A 19301-nucleotide genomic window follows, 5' to 3' on the forward strand; every position below is an offset into this window, starting at 1 on the left:
AACCAAATCCATTTTTAAAACAACTTGTCCACCAGTCCTGTTTTTCACATGAAAAACTTAGGCGTCATGTGCTGGCAAAGGTCATCTCCTGAGAGCCAGTGCTAGTCAGCTCAGACTCTGACTTCAAGGTCAAAGGAGAAGCCAGCTACATTTTCTGTTGGCCACTTATGAGGAGGTCCTCTCCCTCCTGCTGGGTAATCCCACACATGACCAGGAGCTCTTCTTCCCGATGACCTGCAGGAACTCAGCGCACTGAGTATGCATCCACAGAGGGTGGGAGCCCAGGGGAGGGTGGCGGCAGTGGGCAGGCACATGCGGATTTGGCGGTCGGTGAAAAAAGGAGTCCGTTGCCCAGGGCCGGGGACTGCTTTAAGGGACAACCCTCAGAAACCAGGAGTAAGAGGAGAAGACCACGTGTCATGGCTGAATTATGTCTCCCTCTTCCAAATTCAGATGTTGTTGAAGTCCTAACCCCCAGCACCTCAGAATATGACCATGTTTGGAGAGAGGGTCTTGAAGAGACAAGTTAAAATGAGGTCACCAGGGTGGGGCCCACTATGACTGGTGTCCCTATAAGGAGAGGCGATTAGCATAGTAACATGCAGGGACACACAGGGAAGGCCATGTGAAGACACACGGAGAAGCCAGCCATCTGCAAGCCAAGGAGAGAGGACTCAGAGGACTCAGAACAAACCAACTCTGCCGACACCTTGATCTCAGACTTCTAACTTCCAAAACTGTGAGAAAATAAATCTCTGCTGTTTAGCCCACGCAGTCTGTGGTTCTTTGTTATGGCAGCCCCAGCAAACTAATACAACACGAGAGTTAAATAAGGATTCTCCTTCAGTGAAAAAAAAGGCAGAGTTTAATGTCACACCCCCAGGACCGATGCCAGAGTAAGTATTCAACAAATGTGTCCCAGGAAGGAACCAGCGCGGCCACCTGCACTACTGAACAGGAGCAGAGTCAGGAAGGAGCAGGCAGGAGAGTTGAGGCTTCTCAAGGGGGTGGCCCATGAGGTCCTACAGCAGGAGCTGCCAGGGCCCCAGTCTCCGTGCCCAGGCAGGTACCTGGAGGTGCCACCCTGCCTCACTCAAGCTACACTAATGGGCTGTGTGCGATTTCCAAATCCGCGTCTGACACGGCAAAGTGGCTCCTTATCCAGGAGAGAGCTGAATAAAGGTCTCCCTTATTCAGGAGAGGGCCCTCTCCAAGGGCCCAGGGCCAAGCACAGAGAGGTGACTGGCTATGCTCTCCACCTGAGGCCAACCTGTCTCTTGAAGCCAACCTGTCTCCATTAGGGCAGGAGGCCAGATGGAGAGGGCCGTGAGCAGGGCCCTCTCTGAAGTGTGGCTGCAGCAGGAAGAGTGCTTTCAGCAATCCCGCCCGACAGGGACAGGAGCAGCTTCCTATGGGCCCGCGCCAACCACGCAGGTCCTGGCACTTCCCGGGCGGGCACTGGAGAGGAAGCCCCACGTCCACAGCCTCCGCTATTTAAGGACGGAGAACTTTCCAAACGCTTTGTTAACATACGGATCTGCTATTAACTGCTGTCTGGCAAATTCCTGCCAAAGGGGTGTTTTTCTGCTCTGAAAATCCCTGGGCCCAGGAGGATGGGATAGAGGTGAGTAAACAAAATGTTACTGAGAAGCCAGGGAGGTGGCAAAATAAGGCCCAGGACCGTTTTCCCTGCAGCCCCAAGACTTCCTGCACGACCCCCGGCACTTCACCCAGGTGGGGCTGCGGAGGTGGACATGGGCGGCGGCTTCCTGCAGGCTGGTTCCAATTCCTGGGCACTCTCATCTCCCACCTTTTTTGAAATCTGTCCTCTAAGCATTCCGCTAGTTGTAATCCCTTCTGGCAGGAGCGAATAAGTAAGGGAGAGAATCCTCTAATGGGAGCCAACACAGCAGATCTGGCCACGTCTTGGGTGGGGGAGGTGGAAAATCATGGACAACATGGGTTTGTGGGAACCAAGGTTCCTGCGCACCACGTGGGGACAAGGACTGACCCTTGGACCCCCATGATAGCTTCTCTAAGGAGCTCTTATCGCCCAGACTCATCAGCCTCACCAGACGCGACCCGAGGGTGCCCTCCTCCAGCCAGTCCCAGAGCCAGTGTCGGGGAGACGCGTTCCGCAGACAGTGGGGGAAGGAACTCTCCCAGCAGGCGTGAACACCTGTGGCTCTGACACCTACTCTCCACCATGTCACTTCTCTAACTTTAGGGAGCTCCGGCTCACCCGGAGCCTTGGTGGTACACAGCCTCTGAGTGAGTGCTGGGCCCCACCCCCAAGTTTCTGGTTCAGGATGTCTGGGGTGGGGCCCGAGAATCTGCACGTTCCCAGATGATACTGGTACTGCTGGTCTGCGGACCACACCTGAGAACCACTACTCTACCATGATTCCTGGCCCCATCGCACCCACCTGAACAAGACAAAGACACTTGCCTCTCCTCTGCAGGGCTCCCTGCCATCCGCACCCTGTCTTTCCTCATCCTCTCCAGGGCTGCCCTCAATGTTCATTCAGTAATGGGCTTTCACAGTCTAGAAAATAATGGGACTCCCCTGGCCCCATATCCCACAGGGATGCTTTAGAGTCCCAGACTTAGCTGCTCTCCGTCCTCCCCTACCCTACCTGACAGTTCATTGGCTAGGTACATCCCGGCCTCTGTCAACTTACAATTTCATCACCTTGGCCCATGCTTGGAGAACGTCCTGCTCCTGCCTCCATTCTACAACTGCATGCACTGGGGTCAGGGATGGGAGCCCTCCCCAGGTGGGAGGGAGGGCAAGGACAGGGTGACCCCACACACTCACCGATGTAGTCGAAGCGTCCAGGGGCCAGGCGCTCCGGCAGGTGCGCAGAGTAGAAGAAAGAGGCCAGGAGGGTTATGGCCGTGTGCTTCTGGTGGTACAAGGTGGCTTCGTTCTGTGCGCTCTCCCCAGGGAACAGGAACAGCTGCGGGTATTTAAAGAGATGTCAGGTCTTGAGGGGGACCCTCTTCCTTCTCATCACACGCGTGCGGATTCCGCAGGCCGAGGCCCTCTCCTCCTCAGATCTGTAGCTGGAAAGAGGAACTCTCAGGGACTGTGTGAGCAGAATTTCTATTCTGAGTGGGATCAACTGAGACCCAAGCCAACTGTATTTTAATCCTCCATATACTCATGAGAGCCTTTGGGTTATTTAATTACAAAGAAAAAAAAAGGAAAGAAAAGAAAGGAAAACAAAAGAAGAGGAAAGGAAAGAAAAATTCTATTAAATATATTGCTACTTTTTTTCTGGGGGTAAAATATGAGTTTAGTAAAAAGTGGTCTATTCACACTTGAACTCACTTCTAACCAGCACATCCACTGAATTGATGCTCCTAATTAAGGCTTTAAGGCCTAGAAATCCCTGGAAGGCCTTCAAGAGTCATCAAAAAGTATTAATTAGGGCCATTATACTGTTTTAGAGTTCAGTATAGCTTTTGTATCATTGTTGTAAATAAGGCCAGCAGCCATGACTTACTGAGGGCACTAGGCCAGGCCTTCTACTTGCACCCTTTCATGGGAGCCTCAACAATTCCCACGAGGCACACCCTACGGCCCCCATTTTGCAGACAGGGAAGCTGGGCTGGAGGGTGACTTGCAAACCACAAATTAGTGGTGAAGTCAGGATCTGGATCCCAGCAAGCTGATTCCAGAAGCTGTGTGCTCATCAGCATCTCCATTTAGGATCAGGCCTCCCCAACTCACTGCCCACTGGCTGATGCAGCCGAGGGCCAGGAGTGCACAGCGCTCGTAATGATGCAGAAGCTGTGCTGTGTGATTTGGTGGCACGTGAGACCAGCTTGTTCTCTCTGTTCTGGTTTCCTGTGCATGGTCTGTGTCTTGAGGAAGGAGTCAGGGGAATGGGCTGCATCCCCATCTCCGGGTGGAGGCCCCCAAGACCACACAGGCAGAGCACAGAGCACGTGCTCAATGCCCCAGCTGGTGGAGCCAGCTCTACTCGTCTCCTTCACTCCTTGGTCCTGACATTTCGGTCCGGTGCATCAGACCCACAGGCTGCCTGGCAGGGGAACTCCACTCACTGGGTGTTGGCCACGTGCCAGGCATTGATCTGTTGATTTGATTCATCCATTCTACCCACTGTGAAGGAGGTTATGTTAACCTCATTTACAGATGAGGAAACTGAGGCTCAGAGAGGTTATGTGCATTGCCTAAGGTCACACAGCCAGGGAGCAGTGGGACTGGGATTTGAACTCAGGTCCATCTGACTCGGGAGTGCATGGATTTCCCCCTTCTTGTCTTCCCCTCTACACCCTCTTTCTTCACGTTCTCCATCTGATTTCCATCTATCCTTTAGGACCATCATTCATACTTTTTCCTTCACTACTGATAATCTGTTAATTGATGATAATATATAACAACGTATTTATTGGACTCTCGGCACCAGCCAGCACCTCACATGTTATCTCAGGTGATCCTCCCCACCGCCTGATGAGAGGCGGCATTATTACCATGCCCCATTTCCAGAGGAGGGAAAGCAAGACACAGAGAGGGCAGATAACTTGCCCAGAGGCTTGCAGGGAGTAAGTATTAGAGATCTGCTCCAGAGCCCGCTCTCCTGGTCACTCTACTAAACCCCAGGCTGCCTCCGTGCCCAGCCCTCCATGATTGCTCCAGAGCCCCCAGTCAGTGCTGGCCACTGGCCCACCTCCCACGGTTTGGCAGGGCCTCTGTGCTCATGCCATCTCCTAACTACTCTGCAGGGGCCAGTGAGGGAGCAGGTGGTCTTGACTCCTGTGTGTCCTACAGTGGCCTGTGTGGTGCTCTGACCCCCAGGAGCTCAGGAGCTCAACTGATTCCCTGGTGTTGCCAACAGGCAGAGAGGGGCTGGAGCCAGGCCCTTACCCTGTAGAAGATGGGAACGGAGTCCCAGAGGTAGGGATATGCAAAGGCGAGGACGCGAAGCATCTTATAGAGCCTGGGCTTCTGGATTTCAAGAAACCTGAATCGAGGAGGAAAGGGGGGAGAGAAGGGAATGAAAAGAGTTTCAGTAAATCTCACACACACACACACACACACACATTAAAAATAACCGAGGGCAAGCAGGCAGCAGCATTTCTGCACAGCCTCCTCCTGCAGCAGCGGCTTCCTCAGCAGCCTTTCCCATGTCTCCCACCCCCATGGCAGGGAGTTGTCCTCAGATGAGACAAGGCCTCCAGGGAAGCCACCTCCTGGCACCACAGTGTGACGAGCAGTGTTTCCAGACGAAGCCAGGGAGGAGCATGGGCCGAAGAAGCCTGCCAAGGGCCCAGCTGTCCAACTGCCCAAGAGCTTTCGGGGTCCAGGAACCACCAGGACAGGGGACACGTGGGACACAGGCTCCTGGACAAGCACATCTGTGAGGGTCGAGCTGTCTCACTAGTCAGAGCCGCCCAGGTGATGACCATGCAGAAGGCCTGGCTTCAGTAGGTGTTTAACTACCTTGAGAAATCTCTGGAATGTTTAATGCCACACACGGTGATCCTGGCCTGGGGAAACTGAGTAAACCTGGTCTTTCCTTCTCTCCTTCATCCCCACACTCATCCACCTCCAATCCAAAGACAGATGAAGCCAACGTTAAAACGAAGGTATTCTGTCACCAAGACGGGCAGCTCCTCCGGGACAGAAGATGGTGGAGCCTCAGCTGGCTTGGGCGCAGCCTGGGGAAGGGGCGGCAGCTCAGGGCGTGGGGAGCGGGGCAGCACAGATGGCGGGGAGGACACCGGAGGGGCCAGAAGAATCTCCACAGCAAACCACAGCCCTGGACTGGGGTCGGGTGAGGACGTGCTGACACTGGACTGGGCCCCCAAAGCCAGGGGTGGGGCAGGTACCCGCTTCAACACCACAGTGTGAGTGGGAGGCCGGGTCTCCCCTCGGTGCCCACAGGCTGCAGGGCAAGGCCAGAGGCCCCATGTGGGTGGTGTGCAGAGCCAGGGTGCTGAGGCAGCTGGGACGGCAGTTCTGATGTGGTCTCGAGGACAGAGGAGGCACTGGGGCCCTCTCAGTCTTCCCCTCAGTTCTGCCCTCATCACACTCTCTGGCAGGAACATGTCTGTGTCCCACTGCTGCTCCCCTCCTCTGCTCCCCAGACCCCCTGTCCCAGCCCACAGGCCTGCCCCTTCTCCCCAAAACACGGTCCGTTGCCCCCGGGCTGAGCCAATTTCCCCTGGCTAGGCTGTCCCGGGCAGTCAGCTGACTACAAACCCCACTGCTGCCTGTATCCTGGAGTGTGGGACATGGTAGAGACCCCCACACATGCCTCCTGGGCGGCTGGGGAGCCCTCCTCAAGGGCGGGAGCTGGGTCTTCTCAGGTCTGGATCCCCCGCACACGGCTCAGCAGCCTCTGCGGGCTGGCGTGTTCTGCTCAGCCCTCAGGGCAGCCGAGCGTGGGGATTCCTATTCCAGGCAACAGGTGGCCACTGCGGGCTCCAAGAAGCCCCTCAGCCACCAAGACAAGCTCCCAGTTCACTCAAGCCACCAGCACGCCTCTTCTGTCTGACCCTGCCCATAAACCAGAGAAGCACACAGTGGGCATCGGGTGGAGAAGGAAGAGCAGCTCAAGGAGAAGGAGGAAGAGAAATAAGAGACCTCAGTTCATCATCCTGCCAGACAAGAACCCCAGCCTTGGTGTAAATCACAACCCCCAGGCCAGGTGCGGGCAGCACAGCCCCGTGACTTTGCAAGCAGTGTTTGTGACGTGGACAGTCTGGGTTCGCATCCTGCCTCTGCCCTTAGTGGTAAGTGACCCTGGCAGGTTACATAACCTTTGTGCACCTCAGAATCCTCGGGTGTAACACAAGGATGACAACCGCATTCCACAGGCTCGTTGCAAGGATTTGACGAAAGGATATTTGCAAGGAGCTTACAACTGTGTGTGGCACAGAGTAACACTCACTAAATGGCAGCTTTAAAAAAACGTGTGTTGGGGGCCGGCCCAGTGGTGTAGTGGTTAAGTTCACACGGTCCACTTCAGTAGCCTGGGGTTTGCGGGTTCGGATCCCTGACACAGACCTACACACTGCTCATCAACCCATGCTGTGGCACTGCCCCATACACAATAGAGGAAGACCGGCACAGATATTAGCTCAGCGACAATCTTCCTCAGCCCTAAAAAAATAAAGTGTGTTGTAGGGATCTAATCTCTCGCCCTCTCCATCTTGCAGCTAGTGGTACCAGAAAATAGGAAGAGGAGGGAACAGGCGGTTCCGGGCGACTTGTCTAGTAAGAGGCAAAGCTAGGATTTAAAACCAGGGCGGTCTGACTCCCGAGTTTCACACCCTCGCACTGAGTGGCCTCAGACCACTACCCAGCCTTCGTCCTTACCAGCACTCGCTCTGCCCCACGCGGGAACCGAACACGTTCCCGCCGCCCCGGGAACCAGGGCCTGTCTCAGCAGCCTTCTCAGCCTTGCCTGCAGACCCGTCCAGCGCGGCGCGCCCGCTCCCTCCTTCCCCGCACGGCCACCGCCTATCCCTCCGGGATAACGAAGGCTCGCTGTTAAAGCGCGCCCTTGCTGAGGCCACTTACGCAGAAAGACAGCCGGCTCTGGCTGGGGAGGGCCATCCCCCAAAGCATGGACTTCCTGCGACTTGAGAAAATATTTCGCCCGGCCTGATAAAGTTCTTCCCCAGGGGCAAAGGAACCAGCCTCTCCAGCTGCCAAGCCGAGTCTACAGGAAAAAAAAGGACAAAAAGCAGAAGAGAAAAGAGACAGCAACAGAGAATTAAAGGCAGAAGAGCCAGCAGCCACAGAGAGGGGCCTCCCACTACCAAGGCGCAATTCCAGATCCGGCCACACGGTGTCGCTACAGCCAGAGAGTCCGAGCGGGAGGGGCGGGAGCCACAGACAGGCCCCCAGCTCTCCAAGCAGCGCCTGGGACGGCATGAGGGACCTAAACAGTCAAGCCTCTGCCTAGAACCAGATGGTAGGAAACACTGGATTTCAGGAGAAGCCTCCATCCAGAGAGGGGCGATGCAATAACAGTCTATTCCAAAACCTGATCAATCTTGTTGCAACAAGGCTGTCAGTATTTGCAAGCGAATTTTGCAGGATTCACTAGCGGGCCTTTGGAAGCATCATTCTACTGCAGGGGTGTGCGTGACAGGGGTGGCTACGGCTATTTTGTTGTTGTGTGGGTGACACTGCAGGAATGTGGATATTTCCATGTGCTGGCCCCCAGCGCTAGCAACACTAACATCTGGCTGAGCCCTCTGACCCCCAGATGGGCCTGAGAAGGACTGTGTGCTGAGCCTGCTGTCTCCAGCCTGGACCTCCAGACCCGCTCCAGGCGGCTGCATGCCACTCTGAGCTGCCAGGGACAGTGTGCTCTCAGGGAGCAGCTCGCTTTCCACCGGGGATGAAAATTCGCCTCTCTCCCTCACGGCACCGACCACAAAGCATTTCACGGAGTGAGTATCTGTCAAAACAACACCACTGGGATGCTTTGGATGGATGAACAAGAAAGTCCCCACAGCGACTTGCGATGTACAGCAAACAGCGTGCAACTAACGTTCCTGGGCAGCGAGGGCACCTTCCGGGGCGTTTTGGTGCTCGGCAGGTATGCCAGGCTGCATTGCCGTCACCCCCATCTGCTCCAAGAGCCACAGAGAGGTCACACATTCTCTCATTTCTCCTCTCAAATGCTATAAAACAAGAAAGCAGTTTTCTGGAACATGTTCACTTGATCCAAATTCCATGATATTAAGGACCAAAAACCAGTCAAGGGGAGTCCACAGTTCTCTATGCGGAGATTTACTTTAAGGACGTGAACTGTGATGGAAGGAACACCATTTAGACCATGATGTTCCAGGAAGCACGTGAATAACTAAAAACTACTAACGGGGTTCCTGGTCTCCTTCTGGGCTCAGGGAAGGAGAAGTGGTTCACTCCTGGCCATGCCACAGACTGAGGGAGCAGGAGAGAGAGGCAGGGGTTGGCGTGGGGGAGGAAGAAGGCAAGGAGAGGAATCTTGGAAAAGGACACTGAAGCACTGGCATTGTAGAACGCCCAAACCAGAGGGAACCCGGAAGACATCTTCTCAGAGGCCCTTGTTTAAGGAGTGGTCCTTGAAGCCCAGAGCGGGCAGTGACTGGCCCAAGGCCACACAGCAAGTCTGTGAAACCCAGGACTCCAGATGGCCCTTGCCCTCCTCTCTACCTACCTCTCCTGAAGTTAAAGGGCCAGAGTCACTCCCTGCACATGAGACATCCTCTCACTCCTCAGACACTAAGGACAGAGGCAGGAAAGAAAACAGAGGACAGGCCTTGTACAGGCAGGGAAACCACTGACGTGGAAAGAAAGAGGCAGGTGGGAAGGACATCGGGAAGGCCCTCAGAAGAGGACAGCCCTGGGAACGTGGCTCTGAGAACGTGGCGTCTGCCCCCTTTCTCCATTTCTGTTCCAGCATAGCCTCCACTGCCCCACTTCAGTGGCTGTTAACACGCCTGGAAGCCCCTCAAGTCCTGGAATTGTCTTCCCGGGAAGATTACTGTCCTTCCCAAGCATAGGGCCAGTCCTCAGTGGGACACAGATGGCCCGCTTTTGGGGCCCCTCTCCAGGCACTTCCAGCCTTGCAGCCTCTGGCAGCTCAGAAGCTCCTTGCTGTCTCCCAATGCCGTCCCATCCCCGCTGGCCCCTTCCCCCTTGCCCAGGCTGTTCACTAGCCCAGAAGGCCCTTCCCTCCTCTCCAGCTAAAGTGTCCAACTTCCCTCAATACTCAGTCCCAATGCCACTTCTCAAAACCCTTTGCATCCAGGTAGGCATCATAGTGTATTACCATCATTTGTTTATGTTACATTCTGTAATGCTGCCCTCTAAAGGCCATTGAGTGGGTGGATGGGCGGGTGGGTAGATAGATAGATGGATAGATGGATGGATGGATGGATGGATGGATGGATGGATGGGTGGATGGATGGATGGCTAGGTGGGTAGATGGATGGGTAGAAAGGAGGGTGGGTGGGTGGGTGGGTGGATGGATGGATGGATGGATGGGTGGATGGGTGGGTAGAAGGGTGGGTGGGTGGATGGATGGATGGGTGGATAGGTGGGCAGATGGATGGGTAGAAGCGTGGGTGGGTAGATGGATGGATGGGTGGATAGGTGGGCAGATGGATGGGTAGAAGGGTGAGTGGGTAGAGGGGTGGATGGGTGGATAGGTGGGGAGATGGATGGGTAGAAGGGTGGGTGGGTGGATGGATGGATGGGTGGATAGGTGGGCGGATGGATGAGTAGAAGGGTAGGTGGATGGGTAGGTAGATGGATGGATGGGTGGATGGTTGGAATAGCCACAGATGTGCCCTATAAATAAACAGAAATAATCCATTTCATTGACAGAAAGAAGCCCTTAAACATGGACATTTAAGAGATTCCTGGCCAACCTGCCCTGCCAAACAAGTTTGTCCAAAGGTAACAGGCGTGCTGCATCCAAAAGACCCATTCATTGTCTCTGAACAATCACGGAGGACTCCCGGCTAGAAGAAAACAATCTACCCTGGTGGCTTACAGGTGATTCAGGAAACTTAAAAAAAAAAAAGCAGCAAATGTTGCAAGAATTTGCATCAGGAGCTCATGGTGAAGCAATCCTGGATCGAGAACTTTGGGACCTTTCTTCCACACCCACGGAGCCTTCCCTGGCCCTCAGCCCACAGTGCTCACCTCACTGTCCTCTGATCCTAAATTCCAAACACCAGAGCCACACAGCCCTGCAGGAGCTAACCAGACAGGACAGTGACCGTCCAAGGACCAGATCCAGGTGTGTCCAGGTCCCTGGACCAGGCCCGTCTGTGAGCCCACGCATCCAGGCACTGTGCCTCTGGGACATGCTTCCTCTCTCTCAGACCGTTTCTAGCATCACTGTTACTTTCCTACGTGTGTTACACCTTGTCTCACCCAAGTAGAGACTCGCTCTCCTCCCCTCGCCCTCGCGTGTGCAGCCCTCACAGCTCCGGCCTGGCACGGAGGCTGCGCTTCAGAGAGCTTTGAATCGCCAGAGCCCTGAGGAACTGGGGGAGATCCGATTCTGTTTTCTACCCCTAGGGGCAGACCCCATCTCCTTGCAGCTACAGGGGAGCTCTGGAACTTCCGGGGAGAGGAAGGGAGAGTTTACCACCAACTCCCAGCCCAGGCCTTTCCACGGGATGAAGCAACACAAAACCCGGGGCTGAGACTGTGCCCAGGAACGAAACTCACTCCCACGTAAGCAACCCCAGGCTTCCAACCCGTCTCAGGACGGGTAAGTGGAAGGCAAGTTGGGGCAAGTGTTCTTGATGCTGTTTAAAAATCTATCCTTTCATTTTTAAAGAAAACCAGTTTGTCAAGTATGTGAAACTTGCCTACTTCTCGATCCCACAAAACCTGTGTCACTCGAAGAAAGCTGGAGCCAAGATCCCTGCCGACAAGTCAGAGACGCACACCGCTCCCTCCCAGTTTCTCCTGGGGCAGGGGAGAGTGGACGGCTGCAAGTAATACTAATTCTGCGAGGCCCGTGGCAGTCCAACAGGGAGATGCGAATGGGCTCGCTGGAACCACGGCTGGGGGGATAGAAGGTCACGTGTGACCTGCCAGCCTGCCTTGATGCTTTTCCTAACCCTCCACCCCAGGCCCCAAAAGCACCCAGCAGCCTGGCACCATGCAGACAGGGCTGTCGCCCCGACACCACCATGTGAGAGGATCCTAAGTACTTTAGGGACCTGGAGGTTTGGGCAGTTCACTTTTACAAAGAGCTGAATAAACCAGAGGAGTTATCCTCAAATCAATGTCTCTTGTGCCCACACACCAATGAGCTTTCTTGAGTGAAAAGGAAAGAAATATAGAGGGAATGAGAGCCAATGTGACTCATAGCCATGGGGCTCCCTGGGGATGTGCTGGACATCTGAGCATCATCCATCACCCATCACACACACCTAGAGGCAGGCCCACTCCAGCACTGTTAGCAGACTGGCCACTGATGGGCACATGCTCTGGGCCAGGTGTTCTGAGTACGTTACCTGTAATCCTCACATCCGTCTCACAGAGTAGATGTGTTGGCCCCATTTGATGGATAAGCAAACTGAGATTCAAGGAGGATAAGTGACTTGTCCAGCAACAGGACCAGCTACATAATCTGTAGGGCCTCGTGCAATACTCTTGTTCAAAAATCATTAAGAGGGCTGGCCCCGGGGCCGAGTGGTTGAGTTCACGCGCTCTGCTTCAGTGGCCCAGGGTTTCGCCGGTTTGGATCCTGGGCACGGACATAGCACTGCTCATCAGGCCATGCTGAGGCAGCATCTCATACCACAGCTGGAAGGACCCACAACTAAAAATACACAACTATGTACCGGGGGGCTATGGGGAGAAAAAGGAAAAATAAAATCTTAAAAAGAAAAAAATCATTAAGAATTTCAAGACAGCAACAGCAGGGCATTGAACCAAGTGTGGAGCCGTCCTGTTGGCAGGGCCCTAGGCACCTGCACAGGCTGTGTGCCCACGAAGCTGATCCTGCCTGGCCACAGGGAGCCCGCCTGGAGCTGCGTCCCAGGCCCCCAAGTGCCTGCCCTTTCCACCGAGCCCGCCTCTTTTGCTGGCCCCTCAGCAGTCCATGGGGCCGACTGCTCAGTCCCCTCCCCGTCCCACTTGAGATGGAGGGGCCGGGTACCTGGAGTAGCAGGAGAGGCCGGTGCTGATGATGGTGTTCAGCACAGCCAGGGTCACATAGTAGTCGTGGAAGGTGGTATGCACCAGTGCATCAGGAAACGTATAGGCCGAGTAGGCGATGGCTGAGCCTGGGGAAGAAAAAGCAGCTTTGGGCAAGAAGCCAGGATGCAGCACTGTCTGGACTCCTTTCGAGGACCAACCCAGCCTCTGGCTGAACCCTCATCATCCCCACAGACCAGGGGCCATCCTGTCACTGCAGCCTTACTTATGCCATCACCTCTTCTAGAATGTCCTCCTCTCCCTTCTCTGCCTACCCAAATCCTGTCCTGAGAACTTATGACAAGCCCAGCAATGCGCCAAGGGCTTTACACACATTCACTCACATAACCTTTACAATCACCCTGTGACATAAATCCTGCACTTATCCTCATTTTACAGATGAGGAAACAGGGCACAGAGAGGTTTAGTAACCCACCCAGGGACACACAGCTGGAGAGCGGCAAAGCCAACCTTCAAACACAAGCAATAGTCTCTGCTGTTAACCACATGCTAGGGTCCATGACAGCCCAGTGTGCTCAGCTTTGCTCTGAATATGCACATTCTCACCTGCCCGACGACATGACATGTGTGGACAGATCAATGTTGTGGAGAGGGAGGGCCCTTGCCCAGGTGAGGCGTATCATGTCAGTGGGCTGGGTAACGGCCAGCTGAGAGGCTGGATGTAAGAGGCTGGCCTCAGTGTTTTGTTTTGGAGTTTGTGAGAGAGGGGCTACCTAAGGACCTTCTAGAGACCTGTCTGCTGTGTGTGTTAGGGGATGGGGATCACCCAGGGAGTTGGACCATGTGAGAGCAGAGGCCTTTTACTTGAAAGAACAGGAGAGATCACTGTCCTTTTCAAGGGGGCCAGGTGTGTGGCCAGAGGCCTGGACCAGATGGCCTCTCTGGGCACCCTCACCTGCTGAGGTCCCTTCTGGGAGAGGCAGCCACAGGGCTGTCAGCCCAGGGCCTGAAGAATCACCTGTTATTCCAAAGACTCAGCAGCCTTGGATCCTACTCAAGGCTGAAACAGGCCTCGGGCCTCGCACGGTCAACCCCTGCCTCTGATCCATTCAGCGGCCAGAGACTAGTGAAGTCAAGTGCCATTCCCAGGTGATGTAGGCAGAAAGGGCCAGAATCGCCTCCTCCTGGCACAGTGCTCCCCACGCCAGCAGGCTGCCTGTGAGATTCCAGCTGGAACAGCCTCCACCAGGGCAGACAAACTCTTCTCTCAGCCTGGTGCTACGGGGAAGTTCCTATCTGGACCAGGATGCATTCACTCTCTGTTTACCGACTGGGGCCACGGTGCGTGCCAAGCTCCGAGCACAATACAAGAGCAAGGGAGCCTCAGGCCCTGCCACAAACTGCAGCGGGAAGCAAAGCTGATCAGCGCCTCCAGGCGGTTCCGGTGTGAGTGGGCGCTCAGGATGATGGGCATCCAGCAAGGGGCTGACCTTGAAACCTCCTTGGAAGATGGAGGATTCTGACAGGTGGCCAGGGGCAGGAAGGGCCTTCCGGGCAGCAGGCACGGGGGACAGCTCTGGATGCCAGACTAAGGACAATGAAGTTCCTTTTTCAGGTGATAGGGAGCCCCCCAGTTTTTGACTGGGGTATTAAGATGACCAAAGCCTACTGAAAGTGAATAGGGTGGCCTAGAGGGAGGAACAGCTGGAAATCAGGGAGGAAGCTGGAGCAAATGCCCCCATCCAGGGAGTGAGGGTTTCCCCAGGGATGGAGGAGTGAGAATGGGGAGGGGAGGTGGCTGCAGACAATGGGGCTGGGAGTTCCGGGGAAGCCAGGGGCTCTCTCGCTGATCAGACCTTCCTTCCATGTTTACTGAACACCCCCATGTCAGACACTCGGCTACGTACGGGCTGGAAAACCAAAACGTCTGTTCTCAGGGAGCTGTTCCAGTGAGCAGCAGAAATGAAGGAACCACTGATACGCCTGGGGACCAGAGTGACATGGAGATGGGTCCAGCCTGGGGGCATGGAAGGAGCCACAGGCAGGGGTCCCTGAGGCTCCCGGGGCCCTGGCTCTGCCGTTTACAAGCTGTGTGACCTGAAGAACTCGCCTTCACTGTGCCCCATGATTCTCACCTACAGCAGGGGTGTAAGGATAGTCCCTGCCTCAGGGAACTGACATTAGGGCTAATGAGATGATGCGGTAGTGGCTACCCTCCAATGCTTACTACATGCCAGGCGCTGTCTAACGTGCTTCCCTTACAAAACTCATTTAATCTTCAAAACATCCTACGAGGAAGATATTATGCCAATTTTGTGGATGAGAGAATTGACTGCTGAAGAGGTTAAGAAACTTGCTCAAGAGCATATAACTATCAGGGGTGGTGGCAGGCGGGCCACTAAGCACGGTGTGTGTCAGGCGCTCAGCACGGAGTCTGCTGCCCAAGTGATTGCTCCTATCGTGAGTGAGTCCGGAGCAGGCGATCAAGGGCTATGGGGCCACAGGGCTGAGGAGCTTGGCTGAAGTTGAGTTAGCTGAACTTGTTAACTGATTAGAGAGGATGGTGGAAGTGGGCTGGGCACAGAGGAGAAAGAGGGAGGGGGAACTTGAGGATTATTTACAGATCTCTGACCTGAGGGCGAGCAGCTGCGAGGGCAGGGGTGGGGAGGACGGGCCAGTCTCTGTCACAGGGCTGGAGGTGACGAGGACCTCAGGTGAGCCGTTTAAACTGGAGACGGGGGTTGGGAGTGCCTCGTCCCCGGGTGTTAGGGGATGGGGATCACCCAGGGAGTTGGACCATGTGAGAGCAGAGGCCCAAGGACCGATTCTGAGCTCGCCCGCCTACATGGAGAGAGCAGAGGAAGGGGAACCAGCGAAGGAGAACGAGAATGTGGACGATGGGCGAACTGGAGGCAGTGACGCAGCAGGGACCAGAGGAAAGGAGGGAGTGTGGAGAGCCCAGGAAGCCAGACCCTGAGAGTCCGCAGGAGGCTGGGTCCTCGGCAACCAGAGTGTCAGTGGACGGTGGGGACTGGGCAGCAGGGCCCTGAGGAGTGGGAGGTGAGGCAGTAAAGACTGTGTGTATACATGTGTGTACTTATGTGTGATGTGTGTATGCAGGTGTATTGTGTGGATGTGTACATGTGTGCGTGAGAAGGAAGAGAGAGGGGGAAGTAGGATGGAGGGGGGCTCCTCTTGGTCCAGGGAAGACAATGACTTTGCTTTCACACCGGGAGCAGGGTCAAGAGGGAGAAGAGGCTAGAATCGGGATGCGAGGAGAGATGGATGCCCACAATTGGGGGAGAGGAGACCAGAGGAAGGGGCATCATACTTAAAGGAAAACAGGAGGAGGCTGGGGCGTTAACGCCCAAGCTTACCAGCTGTGGCTTCACCACACCGTTCCTGTGGCCCTGAGCCCGTCTCTAACTCCTCTAAGCCTCCGGACAAACGGGGCTCCTGACCCCCAGCCCTCCTTGCTGCCCGACCCGACAGGACCCGCCCTGATATTCACACTGGCTCACCCTGGCTGCAAGAGCAGATTGTTACCGTTTCAGAGAACTTGCAAGCCAATTGTTAAACACAGCCATCATTAAAAATTAGATGACATAAACTTACAATTAAATAAATCATACTAATAAAAGTAATAAATACTCAATTAATGTATCTGTATAGAGGAATTACTATGTAATGGCGTGCTACGCCGTCCTCTCCCCAACCGTGTTCAGTGATGTCCTGTTGGCACCTTGAAGTCAGCCATGGTGGGAGTGCGTACACCACACAAATCAGCAAACACCACAGATGTCCCCAGAGAACCAGCTGTTAAACATCTGCCAGCACACCTGTGGACACGTTTCTTACAAAACCCTCGTCAGGAAGCTGGGCAGGCACTGGCATTCCTGTGACTCTTCTGCAAGCCCACCAAAGTATCCTGTGCCCCAGCTCCAGAGGAAGGGGCAGCAGCCCAGTCACCGGGGGGGAGGGCAAGCGCAGGGCCCCACGTACCCAGGCCGAAGAGGTTGACGGCACCGTAGTCCAGGAAGTAGCAGATGTGCCGGGCGTTCCTGGACATGGAGCTGAAGGTGTGCGCACAGCTAGACGCAAGGGGGTACACGCAGCTGGTGCCCATGTACACAAGCAGAGGCCAGGAGTAGCTGTCATTCTGGATGTCTGTCACATACAGTACGGTCACAAACCTCCACGCGAAGAACCTGGAACACAGCATGACCCGCTCAAGCTCCGGGGCCAGGGCCGGGCGCTCCTCTTCTACTCCTCGCCTGGCTCCCTTCTGCCTGCCATGACCCAGGATAACTGATCCCTGTGTATTCTCACTGTGAGGGAGGGAGGGTGAGTGGGGGCCTTTTTCGGTTATAAATGGGCAGGAGAGGTAAGAAGAGAGCCTTTGGGGTTATCTAGCCCAGTTCCTTCCCCATCTGGTGGTGACAGAATCCCTCTTACAGCATCTTGCCCCAGTGATTCTCCAACCTCAGTTTGCATGTTTCCAGGGATGGGGAGCTCACCACCTCCCAAGGCAGCTCTGAGTGTTGGAAAGTCCTTCACTGAGCTGCCATCTGTCTCCCTGGAATCTATCTTCCTTTGATCAGCTTTAGTTCTCCCCATCAGGACCATGGAAAACAAGCCCATCAAGTATCTTAAGGCCGTCTTCATGACCCCGCCCCACCTCTTTGAATTTTACATTAAATAACCTCAGCGCATTCGGCCATTCCTCACAGGATCCAAATTTGGCCTTGTCACCATCCCTGTCATTTGTCTATGTCCCCCTTGCAGGAAGGCTCCTCAAACAGCAGCAGTTCCCAGGTGGGGCCCTGAAAGTCTGGAAGACAACAGGACTTTCTCCTCCCCCCTCTTCCACACTATTCCTCCACTAACATGGCCATCACTTTTCTGAGCGGCCTAGTCCCACGCTGAGTCTCGGCCGAGCCTGGATCTCTCGGCTCCATCTCCACACAGAGACATTGCACAGTTCTGCATCAGACCTGCCTCACCTATAACTCATGCAAGGGGGTCCTGCTTGCAGAGCTGCCCACATCCACGAGCGGCTCCTAGAAAGCGGCCCCCTTTCCCACTAACTCTCCCAGGGCAGGAGACGACAAAGTCCTTCACACAGGAACCCAAGGAGTGTCACTAAATCCTCTGGCTACACTGTGACCTTTGTCCTCCTGTCCCAGCAGAAATAAAACTTTCGCTACCTGCCCATTCTCAACACATATCCTTTTATTATCTTGAGACCATTCCCTAGTCCCAGTTCCTTCGGGCATCTCACTCCAGGCTCTCCCAAGCCCTTCCAGCTACTGCGCGTTGCTCAATGGTATCGTCTCTCCGTGCCTGGCAGTGTAGGGGTGTCGTACGCAGTGGGGCGCCTCAGCCCGTGTGGTTCGGCTGTAAAACAGCCAAGAAGTCATCCCTCGGAATCTGCACACAGGAGCTCGAGACCCACAAACAAGGATGGACAGGCCAGCATTCTTTGTAGCAGCACAAATCTTAAAACAGCCTAAATCAGCCATAATACAGAATACCACGCAGCTGCTCAAAAGCTTGAGAGTCCTGTGGGTCAGAGATCTCCAAGGGAAATGAGCAAAGGAAGATCAGTGGGAAGGAAGAGCGCAGGGCTGGGTGCTCACACATCACAGACGCCCACGTCTGTAGAAGAGCTCTCTGGGACAACGGAGGAGAGAAGGTCACCTGGTGGCTCCAGGGAGGAGAGGGGCCAGGGGAGGACACTGACTCTCTTCCCCTCTGCAAGTTATAAGTTATTAGCATGTAGACTTTTCCTGGAGTTTACTTAGGTTTACTTAAATTTAAAATGACAAACAGCCTCCCGCTGCCACGCTGACCAGTCTGCAGGCCCTAGGAATTTTCTTTTTATTTTTAAAGATTGGCACCTGAGCTAACAACTGTTGCCTGCCAATCTTTTTTTTTTTTTTTTTCCTGCTTTATCTCCCCAAACCCCATGTACATAGTTGTATATCTTAGTTGCAGGTCCTTCTAGTTGTGGCATGTGGGACGCCGCCTCAGCGTGGCCCGACGAGCAGTGCCATATCTGCGCCCAGGATCTGAACTGGCTAAACCCTGGGCCACCACAGCGGAGAGTGCAAACTTAACCACTCGGCCACGGGGCCGGCCCCCTTAGGAATTCTTTACAGACGGCCTATTCCATCCCAAGGCTGAGCTCTCTCTCCTCTCCCCTGGGGAGGGTTCTGGCACCAAACAGCCTTCCCCTGCGTTGTGGCCTTGCGGGGTGTCTTCTGACTTCTGATCAAGCAAGCTGCCTTCCTTGGGCCCGTCTCCACTCTGCACACTCTGGGGTCCCTCCTACTCTCTTGGCCTCTTGACACGATTGGGAGAGGATGTCCAGAGACCAGCCTGTGCCAGTACTTTCTGTGTGATGTAAGCAAGCCACCCGCTTCTCTGGGCCACATCTATGTCAGCCAGCAGAATCCTCAGTGGGACGGTGTCCTACATGACCTCTGAGGTCCTTCCAAGCCCTGACATCTATAACTCGGTGTTCTGACTCCGCCTTCACCCTCCCCTCTCCCCTCATTATGCCCAGCACGAGGTGTGTGACGTTGGTCTTCAGCCCCCACCGTCCTCCCTCTTTACCTTCCTGGCAACAACCATTTCTGCG

The 19301-nt window shown here is 54.8% G+C and overlaps 1 protein-coding gene across 10 annotated transcripts in view; it reads right to left on the reverse strand.

Annotated features, from left to right (window-relative positions):
• PAQR5 (progestin and adipoQ receptor family member 5) overlaps positions 1-19301 on the reverse strand; it is an 81545-nt gene that overhangs the window by 3999 nt on the left and 58245 nt on the right. For 5 of the 10 annotated variants that reach the window (XM_070269637.1, XM_023654726.2, XM_070269616.1 and 2 more), the window contains 4 exons: positions 16661-16866; positions 12660-12786; positions 4895-4991; positions 2819-2960 (listed from right to left, as the gene is read on the reverse strand). In XM_070269637.1, coding sequence (XP_070125738.1) covers positions 2819-2960; positions 4895-4991; positions 12660-12786; positions 16661-16866 — 572 coding nt within the window. Of the gene's footprint in view, positions 1-2818; positions 2961-4894; positions 4992-7555; positions 7698-12659; positions 12787-16660; positions 16867-19301 lie in introns of all 10 variants that reach the window. The other 5 variants (XM_070269613.1, XM_070269602.1, XM_070269625.1 and 2 more) reach the window with 1 other exon arrangement.

This window comes from Equus caballus, chromosome 1, assembly GCF_041296265.1.
Source record: "Equus caballus isolate H_3958 breed thoroughbred chromosome 1, TB-T2T, whole genome shotgun sequence".
Taxonomy (NCBI): domain Eukaryota; kingdom Metazoa; phylum Chordata; class Mammalia; order Perissodactyla; family Equidae; genus Equus; species Equus caballus.